The following is a 12,512-nucleotide window of genomic DNA, read 5'->3' on the forward strand; positions in this document are numbered from 1 at the left end:
ACAATTATGATGACTAATATGATGGAAATCCTGTGTCTACAGTTGCAGTATTCCTTTTGACTCAAATGAACTGGTAGCCAACAAAAACCTCTAAATTACTACAGCTTGAGTTTCTAAGATACAGACAAAAAACACACTTGTCCAGTGAAAATGTCTTTCTCCATTACTTTATCTTTCATGACAATATTTCATCTTTATCTGTCAACTTGGAAAGTGACCCAGGAGGAGGCAGGAACATATCCTGTTTAAATCTTTGCTTCCCTTGTGCCGCTGAGAAAAGATCACTATCTGTGTGGGGTTACAGCTGTGTGTTCCTCTTGTAACACCCCCGCCCACCCCATCTAGACAGACACACACACACACACACACACACACACACACACACCTCATATTCCTGTGATGGCTGGCTGCAATAATGATGACAAAGATTTTCACGCAGCCATTCCACCATTTCATACGTCTTCATCATAATCCACCTGTTTTAAAAACTGGTGGGGTTTTTTTTGCAGTTGTCCTGAAACCTTAGTCACCTTTCAGCTTTAGTCACCATTCTCAATTTCTCTCATTTTTGAAATGTGTGTAGGGTACAGAAAAGAAGTTCAGACGCAACCACATATTCCCTACAGAAAAAGTCCCAACTAGTTCCCTTTTAATGATAGTCACTGATGTGTGTTGAGAGGTCCACTATTCTTTTAGCTCAGCTACAGCCCTTTCATTTTAGTACATTATTAGTACATTTTCTGTTAATAATGTGGTCATAACGACTGGGGTGACTGGTCTCCTTGTCTTTCTCATGTGTGTCCATGGTGGGTGCTGCATTATAGCAGTCATGCACAGGAAAAAACAAGTGACAGACGCTGGCACAGGAACATAAACAAAACCACTGGGGTGTAGATCCTGTCTGATGGAAGCAGGAATTCTCCTACTTGGACCCCCCTCCCCAAAAACAGACTCACCCTCCACCCTTTTGACACCCTCTGAAGCAGCACCCTGCCCTACAATCTCAGCAGAAGCTGTTTTACTTCCTCCCTCCCATTATCTAAAGGAAGTGGAAGAACAAGCAGTGAGGGGATTGGATGTGAATACCTTTTCCATGGGCTAAGCGCACACACTAACCTCTCACACAAACACATTCACACACACTCACACACAGGCTCAACCAGAACTGCATCTATGCACCACAGATAAGAGCTGCACGCTGGTTTTAATCAACATCATGAATCCCTTCGGAATTACACTCCTTCTTACACTGGTCACTTTTGTCACAGGTAAGGGTCTACACTTGGCTCATAGTTTTTGAATTCAGATTGTTCAATGTTGACAGTCACAGTGGCTCTATGATCTTTTATTATGTTGCAGAAATTAGAAGTTTTCTTATTGGGTAATGAAGTATAATAATGTTATGTTTTACAATACTGTAGTATCCATAGGGTGTGGCTGGGCAGGGAACAAATTACTTTATAACCACAGATTCATCTGCTGTAGATTCTGGTGCTCTGTGATTGTTTTAAAACTCAGTCACAATACTCTGAAATAAAATGACTTTGGTGAGTGATTTGCACTCGTCAATTATATATTAGCTAGGTTCTGTCCAATAGAACATAATATATGGCCTAAAGTTTTATTAGATTTGATCTGGTTCTAGTAAGATGTGAAACCCACTTTTTGATGTTGAGTGCTGAAGTGCCGAAATAGTAGAAGCTTAGAGAAGTCTACTGATAGCAGAAATGTATGATTTTTCTTGTAAGTATCTGGTGAATCAAGAAGAGAGTGGTATTCAATCCTGCTCTATAGGCAATAATCCTGCTCTAGGCAATAATTATGCTAGTGGTAAAATTTCGGAGAAATCAGTTTCTAGTCTGAAAGAAATATGAACTTGTTTAAAACAGAAACAAGCAGTGCAATTATTCTATTAAAAAAGTGCGTACCACCAGGAGACTTTTTTTATTCCTAAAGGTCCCTCATGTACCATTAACCCCTGCCTCTCTCAGCAGTTTTTGTTTGTTTTTAGATATTTGTCTTCATCAATATATATTTTATTATTGTTGCACTGCTCTCACTTTCTGTATATATATGCATAAACACAAGGACACACAGGCACACACACACACACACACACTTGCAGAATCATGCTAGCAGAAACAAATCAAATAATGTTTTTAATTACTGTTTTTTTTTTTACAGGACATGACAATGGATTGCCAACCATTGGTAATATTAATGAGATTACACCAAAGCAGTAAAATATGCAATGTGTAAGGTTTTAGAACTTCCAAAAAGAATAATAATTACGAGAATGGAGAGATCTGTAATTTTCACTGTAGATACACCTCAGCTGTGAGATAGAAAATCACATTGTATGCCATGAGCCATCTTAAATACTCTTACTGAGGGAAGGAGGCCAAAATGTCACAATACATGGCCACATCCATGCAGTTGTCCTGTTCATCCCAAACTTTAGGTTTGGGGTGGTGTACTTGGTCTTTTGCAAGCTTTGAATGGGCCTGGACATGTGGTTGAGCAGGCAGACTTTGTGTGCAATGCAGGATTTTACTCCATGATGGCAAAGTGTGTCACTAATGGTTACCTTTGGGAGTGTGGTACCAGCTCGCTTGACGTTATTGACCATCCCTCACTGCTCTTCTTACAGTTTCCATCCCATTCTTTTAAACAGGTAATAACAGTTAATGAGTGGAAGATAGGAGGGCTTCTTAAAGATGACTTAACAGGTCTGTGATTACCAGAATTCTTGCTGGTTAGTTGGTGATCAAATACATATTTCATGCAATAATTATTTAAAAATCATTCAATATGATTGGAGTTTTTTTTTTTTTATTCGATCACTCTTGTTGAAGTGTACCCACAATGAAACGTTCAGATCTCTTCATTCTTTGTAGGTGCAGAGTGCAGAGATAACAAATCACTTTACATTCAGCTAGTAATCTGCTCTTTTAGCTGTGGTTTTGTTTCCCGCATGTCAAAAAAAATGGGCTCCTGAAAAATGCCTCCTGAAACCTTTATATTGCACCTTTAAAATCAGGCATTTTCCTCACTAAATTAAGCTTATTAAGAGAATAGATATAAGATATTAACTGTAAGCTAATACAAGCTCCCAACATACAAAATAAATGTTACATGAGCAAAAAGTTTTTCCTGCACCATCTGTTCTCAGATCTGTATATGGGCCTCATTTTTCTCATAATTGCAGAAAAGATTTGCTAGATGTCTCTTTCACACCTGCACATCTCTCTCTACAGAACCTAATATCACTTCAAAAGAAAATGATACATCATATGTTATTCCAAAAGGTAAATATTTCTAATTTATAATAAAGAAATCTAGTCATTTTATCCATCAAAATCAGACGGTTAATTATTTATGTCACGTTCTGGTGGACAATTTACAGTCAAAAGTTGTTCTTAACTTTAAGACATCTCTCCATAGATCTTGCTACTGAAAAACCAAAGATTACACCCATTACAGGTAAATTATAATATCTATATTTAAATTCTCAAGACCATTACATAGTTTATCTATCAACTGTGATGGCAATAGAATTATATTAATTTGTTTTCTTTTTCTCTCACAGTTGTCAGTACACAGATTGAATACACAGACAAATCAATTACCCCAGGATATAGTACTAGTTCATATAGTGCTGCAACTAATGCAACAGGTAAAGATTTATGACATCATCATGATGTCAAGATATCAAAAATCTTTTCCGTTATCTCACTTATCACTTTCATATTTTTGGTAAATGTATATTGGGGCAGTGGTGGCCTAATCAAAAGTTTGCCGGTTCAAATCTCGATCCGACAAGGTGCCACTGAGGACACATTTTGCTGTGTGCACCAAGTGCTGTGTTGCAGTGTATCACAATGTCAATCACTTTCACTTTAAATTATTTTGTGAATGTAAATATGATCACACAGACATCTGGACCACTGCCACACTATAGACTAGTTTTGTGCTTCCATGACATGACCCATGCTTTGGAAATGTATTTTATTTTTGTATAACCTTCAAATGATATGATTCCATAGGGTTTTCTATAATAATGTTTACTGTTCCTAACAGAGTACAGTGCCTCTACAGGGACAGACAAGACAACATTAGACAATTCAACAATACAGCAAAGCAGTGATGAAAACAAGGAAATAAAACAAGAAATAGGTACAATTATGAAATTGTTCTCTATGTATCTATGACATGTTTTTGCAAATGTCTTGTTCATCCTAAATGACCAGTCTCTCTTTAAAAATGTCAGCAAACATTAACAGCATTTTTCCTGTCATAGACTTGTTTGCTCAAATGATGCTCATTGTATGAAATGTATTTATGGATTTTAGTTTAATGATATTGATATAGTCATTTTTGGGGAGACTTATGTGTCACTTACCAGTGGAAGACATAGCATTTACTATGTGAAGATGACATGGTAGTGGAGGCAGTGAGATGCTCTAGTCATTGTTCTACTGGGAAACCTTGGCTGCTGCATTTACTTTCCAACACTGAAACATTGCTACTGACCAAATAAAACACATATTTTCAAATTACATGCATTTCACAACTGAACATAGATAACATAACACATTTTCAAATTGGGAAACTGTACACTTTATCAACTAAATGAGTTCATTTAAAATTTGGTGGAATACTTCCAGAAATCTGCAGGTGCCATCTAAATCTCTATCATGTAAAAGGATAGCCAAATTTGAACATGAAGGGCAGGTGTGTCCTGTCAGCTATGAATCATTCAAAACAGACTGTTTCAAAGTAGGAAAAGGTTTGGACAGAGAAGTAAAAATGACATACTATGTCCTCCAGGCATAAAGAGGAGGGTGACCTTCCAGCATGTTATCAGCATTTAGTTCAAAATGCAGCATCTCTGATGATATTGGGGGTGTGTAAGTGCATACGATATGGGCATCTTACGTGTTTTGGAAGGCACTATGAATGTTTTAGAGCAACTTATTCTCCCCTCCAGACAACGTCTATTTCAGAACCTTCAGTATTTCAGCAAGACAATGCAAAACCACATACTGCTATTACAGCAGCATGGCTTCTGAATTGGTCTTCTACCTATAGCGTACATTTGGCCCATCATTAACCAGAAAAAAAAGACAACCACAAACTCTTCAGCAGGTACAAACCTATGTCAGGCAAACGTGAGAGCAAATTCCAAAGCCAAGCTTCCAGAAACTCATAACCTCAATGCCAGGACATCTTAAAACTGTTTTATCACAACTATTTTGAGACCCGTAGCAAGTACCTCATGATGTCAAGACATCAAAAGTCTTTTCTATTTTTACTTACAGAAAAAAATACTAATTATCTGTGCATAAATATGAGTCAGTGATCCCACTCATCCTTGCTTACAAAAAACATGACTTTTATCTATTTGGTAGATTTATGATAATTGTAAATTAAATGCTTTTGTAAATGTTAAGATGTTAAAGGCACACTGATGTCTGGACCACTGCCACACTATACAGACTTTTTATTTAGTTTTGTGCTACTATGACTTCAGTGACCCATGCTTTGGAAATTTTGTATAACCATCAAATCATATGATTCCATAGGGTTTTCTATAATAATGTTTACTGTTCCTTACAGAATACAGTGCCTCCACAGGGACAGACAAGACAACATTATACAATTCAACAATAAAGCAAAGCAGTGATGAAAACAAGGAAATAAAACAAGAAATAGGTAAAACTATGAAATTGTTCTGTCCATATCTATAAAACATGTTTTTGCAAATGTCTTGTTCATCCTTAATGACAAGTCTTTGTTCAAAATGTCAGCAAACATTAACAGCGCTAAGCTTTACATTACTATCTCATTACTATATTACTATTACATTACTAAGCTTTTTTCCTGTCATAGACTTGTTTGCATAAAAATGCCAGCAGGTGTAGGTATCTAGGTATTTTCTTTTTATCTGAGAAATCCATTCCCAGTATAGAGACACATTGGTCCTAAACTGATAAGATTGTTGCTGTTGTTTATTTTTTTTCTATCTCATTACAGATCAGAGGATACTGTTGACGCTATTACTGGTGCCAGTTGTTTTGGCAGTAGCTGGTTACATCATTCTCAAGTTCAAATGCAAGAAAGTCCATGATCATGCAGGTAACTGAACAGCTCACATGTGGCCTTAAGAGTGATTTGTGTTGTCACAGTTTAGCACAGCTTGCAACTTTATCTTGCCATTTTTATCTTTCCAGAGACAACCGACAATGGATTGGAAAAGTGAGTACCTAACACTGTTGTACTTGCACTTTTGACATCTTGACCACTTCTGAGTTCTGTCCACTCTATATTGATCAATTATGAAGCAACTCAGATGTGTCAGAACTTCTGACCATCTGATGATGTGAGGCTTAGTAGCTCTCTTCCATAATTTTTTCATTGTTTATTATAACTTCAGATGTCATTTATGGTTTATTGCCCGATGGAAAAGGACCTCAAAAAAAGGGAAATTTTGGATCACTTACTGTATTTGACAGTGACATAAGGCCTCGTTTATAAATACGAGCATATATTTTTTTGGTGTACAAATCCTGGTACGACCGGTTGTACATGTGATTCATGAAACATGTGTACCTGTGTGCCAATCCGTGCGTACCACACTTCCGTTTTGATAAATCCGGTGGCTAACAGTGTACATGGCCAAACCAAAAACCTTTTCGACATGAAGAAACGGAAATTGGCAAAGAGCCTCCGAAGTGAGAATTGACATCCTCCCAACCCACATCCGAGGTAGAGGAGACTTTTTCAACGGGAAAAAGGGGACGATAAATCGTGTGTATAGAAACATCATCCCGTAACGTAACTAGAAAGGATCGTGCACCTGTTTTTCTGCCGTATGCACATTTGATAAATGAGCCCTCTACTGTTCAAAACGGTAAAGAACTGTCATTTGAACACTTTTATGTTTTCTTTTTGCGGCTGCCGAAAACAGTGCGTCTTTTCAAAGATCGGAAAGCAACAAGGATGGTGTCATGCTTCTTGGGGTGAAGCCATCTGGAGATGAGGGTAATGGTAGGTTCAAGCATTTTTCAAGCAACCTAATGGTAGGTTCAAGCATTTTTCCAAAATTCTAGAATTAATGCAGAAATGTCATTATGTCCTATAGTATTGAATATAATTCTGATAATTTCCTGTTTAGCCACTAAAATTCCTCAAATACATTGACATAGCAGAAAGGTTTTTCCAGCTGCATTCCCATCTCCACCCCAGACTTTTCAGACAGCAGACATGGCCACCAATTATTCAGAGGAAGTTTGGCCCTTTTAATATCTCATTGTGCTGGTTGTGTAATGGTCCGGTCCACTGGAGAGCTGAGAAGGTGTTTCCTGTGATTTCTAACCCCCACCCCTGCAAAGATCAGCAGGAGATGAAAGATAGGAACTTCCTCATGCAAACACTGCCTATTTTCGACAAGGCCATTGTATGACCTCAAGGTCCAGCAAATTTCAGTGTGCCCAGACACCCACCGATTGAGTACTTAAATGTGCGCAAGACCACATATGCAGATCAGCATCTTCTTTTCACTGTCTATGATTTCATGTCAGTAATGAAGTATCAAACAAAAAAGCATTCAAAGGCTGCATGTCTGCATTGTTGACTTCAAAGTAAGCATCAGATTGTGTTTGTATTGGCTTACGTATAAAACTAATTTTTCTCCTCAATAGTTTTTGGTCAGCATGCTAAAAATAATCTGTTTGTCTTGATTTTGAATGCAGTGAGAAACAATGTTACCATTGCCAGGCAGAGATTTATTTAAACTGCATGGCAGCATGTCAGAACAGAGAATTCAACTTGTGCTGCTGTTTCATTAGAACTATAACTGAAGTTTGTCTTTTCTTATGTTTTAATTTACTGAGATTGGATTGGACAAATGGGATTGACAAAAAATAGAAGAAATTTTTTGATTTATTAATTAGGATCAATTAGAGTCTAAAATCATTTTATAAAATACATTGAACAGTGACATACCTACCCAGGAATAGATTTTTTGAAGGGAACAACCGCCACTTAGTGTTCGTGATAGTGATTACACACACAAAAAAAAAATCCTTTCTAACAACTGAGATGCATCTGGTCATTTCTCATGTTGCAGTTCCATAATGAATCTTTATTTTTTATTACAGCAGCTGCAAAATAAAGAAACGAGTGATAACAGTGAAGAAAACATGAAGAATATATTTGCACACCTGAAGGAGTTCAGCATCCCTTTTTGTTAAGGGATGAGGTTTCACACTAAAATGTTGATGTTGTAGGTTGACTATGTGAAACTGAATCCCTGTCTACAAGATGTTTTAAATTAACACTTGACTTAAGGCAATCAGATACTACATTTTGTGATGAATACTATTATTTTCGCAGGTTAAGGTTGTACACATTAAACTGTGGCATTTGGGCTGACAATTGTGTATTGATGACTGATGTGTTTTTAACAATCCAAAAATATATATATAGCACAGGAATATATTACATTGAAACGACATGAAAACCATTAATACAACCTGTAGTCAATTAAACAATGTTGATACAACAATTTCTATGCCTATTTTCTTAACAGTGTTACAGCAGGAAAATGGCAGTTTTAGTCAGAAGCATCAGAGCCTGGTCTTGTACAAGTGTGTAAACCTTTTTCAATGTATTTGTAAGGCATTTCAGTGCATATAGACAATTGACCTTCAGTACAGGTTATGCAGCTATTTATTTTTCTGTTCTTCATTCTCTACTCTTCACCTTTATTTTTTTTTTGCACTACACTGTACTACTCCGTTCATTTATTTTCTATTTCACCTTTTCATTGGCTGATATCATTTTGACACATTGTTGTATAGAAACACTGAAATTGGAATCTATTAAAAGCTGAATTTAAATTGATGTTGTGGATGTGCTGGATTATTATCATGACTACATATAGGCTTAGAAACATACACATTGCTTGAGCACAGCTCTGGAAGCAGTGTTGCCCATGGCAACTATCTCATAGGAAGTAGCTGATATGTCAAACTACTTTGCATCATCACAAGCGTTTATATACATCACACAGCAGTGAATTCCTTTTCTCTACTCTGTAAACTAAAACAGATATAGCTTGTAATATCTTACTGCAGCTTGGTGTACTAAAATGTCACTAGATTAGTCGCTAGGCGATTTTTTGGGGGGAGGAAAAATAAATGCTGCTAAACCAAATATTTCCACCAGGGGGCACCAGAGTATACAATGTAATGCTGTAAACCATTTTGGGGCCCTCAAGGTGTGAATAAGCAACACTTTATGGGTGCCAGTCATTCCTTATACTTGTTACTGATGTTATATTTGTCACAGGTGACACTTTCAGTGTCACATTCACCATGGGATCTAACATAGCATACAAATTAAAGGATTTCAAGACATTTTTTTTGTTTAGCAATGGTAGAAGCTTTGATTAAAATAGGTTTGCTAAGTTCTCTATTGTGCATCTATGGGTGAATGTGGGATGTGGGTAAAATTATGTGTTCGCACAAATGCATTTGAGGGTAATATGATATTTTAAAAGATGCACTGATGAATGCTTAGATTGTTACATTTTTACATTTAGCTCAAACTGAAATCTGTCTCTGGCACAGATTAAGCACCATGACTGGTCATTCTTTCCCTTCACCTACTGTGCTGCAATCCTGTGTCAGCTAAATGTATCTGCTGCGCAGACCTTAAATTAATGTATATGTGTATATTTTGCAAAGGCCAATAGACATAGGCATGTCACTTTCCATATAATTATTAATTCAACTTAAATGGTGGATTCTATTAATAAATTCTGTATTGGCATTCATTATCTCAGTTGTGTTTTTTTTTTATTATTAATTTTGATCAAACACATAACAGCAGACCAGTCCTCATTAACAACCCAGTGAAGACTCTGAATGCCTTTCTCAAAAGACCATATCACTTCCAGCTTGGCCTGCCTCCATTTTACTTTGTTCAAAAGAAGCGAGTGTTTTTTTTTTCTTTAACCCCCAGTTCTTCTCTTTGAAAGGTGAGCTGTGGAAATGATTTAGACTTCGGGCACGTTTCCACCAAAAAGACAGAGGAATGGGCATCAGGCCAACTGTATACAAGCATGGCCCCATTTCATCCTGGTGGAGTGTTGGATTTCACATGGCTCAAAGCCAAGCATGAGCCTTGCCCTCTTAAAGACATTTCATCGCCAATACTATTCCAACCCTCCAGTGTGGTTGTGACCAGTCCAGTCCAGTGCTTCATTAGTCACTCCAGCTGCACACTAAAAATGAAATGCAGATGCTGGTTAAGTGATGTGTGTGATGGCAGCACTAGATTCCTTAAATCAGTGCCATCAAACATGCTAATTAATCTAGAGGTTAAACATGAAACACACTTGATAAGTACACACATACAGAAGGCATTTGTAAACTTGATCATACTTAAAAAAAATGACAAATTAAACAAAAATGCAACTTACACAGCCATTTCCCTCCATACTTCTCAGGAAAATGCATTTAACTGTAAGAGCTGGGTTCATTGCAGTGACATCTCATTTCACTGATCACTGTAGTAAAAATGTACTTGTAGACCGGGACTTTACATTTATATTTATTTACATTTATGGCATTTGGCGTACGCCATTATCCAGAGCGACTTACAACGTGCTTTAAAGTGACCATCAGTTGTGGTTCATTAGGACCCCTAAACATGAATACAATCTTTTTATTCACCCTTGATGTAGCTTCTGTACTTAAGTTAGACAGTAAGAAGGTTACAAGTTAATCTAAATGTTCTTTAAAGAGGAAGGTCTTGAGCTGCCGACTTTAATTTGAGCTGACTTTAATTTGCTTTAAAAATCCTCCACCACAAGTACCAAAGTATTAATATTCATGTACAAACAATTTAGATTTTCAGTCAGGCATAGAGCATGTGAACAATGAAGATTATTAAACATCTCTCTACTGGTAAACAGCAGTACTCAAAACTCCTGAGCTCTGTCAGTTCAAGTCACTATTCATGTAACCCAACTTAGTCAATAAACTATGACATCATGCAGTACATAGCATAATGAGTAAACAAAAGTTACAGAATTCCTCCATAGTGTCAATATAAATGCAGAAGCAGCAATACCAATACTCGTGAATATTGTGATCCTTTGTTTGGAATGACAATCGAAACCGGTAGTGTCTTGCAAACTATTTCACCATTACAAGGCAACAAGATCAGTCACATTAGTGTTTAGCACTTATATGCAACTGAACAGTTGAGAACATGAAATGCTTTCCATGTAAATTCTGAAAATATTTTATGTTACATTAGCAAACATTACCCATGCATTACAAATTGGGCTATTATCGTTTTCCATTAAATAAATGAGAACTGAACTAACTATTTACATTTATTAGAATGACTTACAATCAGTAGTGACAGGGACAGTTCCCTTGGAGACACTGAGGGTTAAGTGTCTAGGTCAGGGACACAATGGTAGTAAGTGGGGCTTGAACCTGGGACTTTCTGGTCTTCTGTCTCATGGGTGTGTGTGTGTTACCCACTAGGCTACTACCACCCTTAGAATGGTGGTAGTTATAAAATGTAATACTCCCACAGGAGAAGTTACATATGTATTCATATTCATATATGTTTTTTTATGTTGTTATTGTTTTCATTGTCGTGTCAAGAATAAATCTTCAACAGTGCTAGTAGTTCTACATACAAGAAAAAGCCACTAGCATGATAACAGCCCAGTGAATCAGTAACATGAAGCCAGCCCAGCATGATTTCAGCTGCACCCTGAGAGAGTGAAATGGTAGATGGAAAGTTTTCACAGGTCTGGCATGGCTGGACACTCTAAGAGAAAGAAAGGAAACATGCAGGGGGGGTGGCCACACAGCAAGTGTAGAAAACAAGCCAATGAACTCTCAGATCTCACTGGGCCCTGCATGGAAAACTACCAGAGCTAAATAAAGCAAAAGAAAAAGACCCATAGGCATCTTGTGATATGAAATCTCTCATCATTTTTAAAGTGAGTTAGAATTATCATGTAAATATGATTTGAAGCAGCAGTAGGCTGTTGGGTGGGTAGGTATACAATGACTCATGGCTCCACTGAAGAAAACAGAGACACAGGCTGTGCTAAAAAAAAAAGAGGGAAAGCGACAATCAAAAGCAGGCCCATCTCACTTTACCATCCATATCACACCACAGATCATAATTGCCAAACGTGGGAGCGATACCATGGAGGAAGAGCATGCAAATGCTCAGCTGTACTTATAGCTGGGTAAACAGGAATAATCTAGAAATTTTTTAGTCATTCTTCATACAGTTTCCAGTAGTGATTGTCCTCAAAAACTTATTTTTGGTTAAATTAACCTGGGCTGCATGGTGTGTGCATATGTTCCCATCCAAAGGCATGTACATTAAATGAAAGTGAAGTGATTGTCACACGGGATACACAGCAGCACAGCACACAGTGAAATTTGTCCTCTGCATTTAACGGTGCT

The 12,512-nt window shown here is 37.2% G+C and overlaps 1 protein-coding gene across 3 annotated transcripts; it reads left to right on the plus strand.

Annotated features, from left to right (window-relative positions):
* Positions 1-987: 987 nt before the first annotated feature.
* LOC114794911 (uncharacterized) lies at positions 988-8,907 on the plus strand. 3 transcript variants are annotated; one of them, XM_028987764.1, is made up of 11 exons: positions 1,000-1,268; positions 2,185-2,211; positions 3,258-3,308; positions 3,445-3,483; positions 3,590-3,676; positions 4,081-4,176; positions 5,620-5,715; positions 6,037-6,138; positions 6,234-6,258; positions 6,971-7,050; positions 8,163-8,907. In XM_028987764.1, the coding sequence occupies exons 1-11, from the start codon at positions 1,217-1,219 to the stop codon at positions 8,174-8,176; spliced, it is 669 nt and encodes a 222-aa protein (XP_028843597.1). In that variant the 5' UTR covers positions 1,000-1,216; the 3' UTR covers positions 8,177-8,907. The 3 variants fall into 3 exon arrangements, with proteins under 3 accessions (XP_028843607.1, XP_028843589.1, XP_028843597.1); XM_028987756.1 differs by having other exon boundaries at positions 996-1,268; positions 6,971-8,907; XM_028987774.1 differs by lacking the exon at positions 5,620-5,715 and having other exon boundaries at positions 988-1,268; positions 6,971-8,907.
* Positions 8,908-12,512: the final 3,605 nt, after the last annotated feature.

Source organism: Denticeps clupeoides, chromosome 1 (assembly GCF_900700375.1).
Source record: "Denticeps clupeoides chromosome 1, fDenClu1.1, whole genome shotgun sequence".
Classification (NCBI taxonomy): Eukaryota; Metazoa; Chordata; class Actinopteri; order Clupeiformes; family Denticipitidae; genus Denticeps; species Denticeps clupeoides.

Bases quoted from the DNA above. Each gene is read 5' to 3' on its own strand.
- LOC114794911 (XM_028987756.1), top strand. From the start codon at position 1,217: ATGAATCCCTTCGGAATTACACTCCTTCTTACACTGGTCACTTTTGTC. The intron at 1,269-2,184 runs GTAAGGGTCTAC...TTTTTTTTACAG, and splicing joins ACTGGTCACTTTTGTCACAG to GACATGACAATGGATTGCCA. The intron at 5,716-6,036 runs GTAAAACTATGA...ATCTCATTACAG, and splicing joins GGAAATAAAACAAGAAATAG to ATCAGAGGATACTGTTGACG.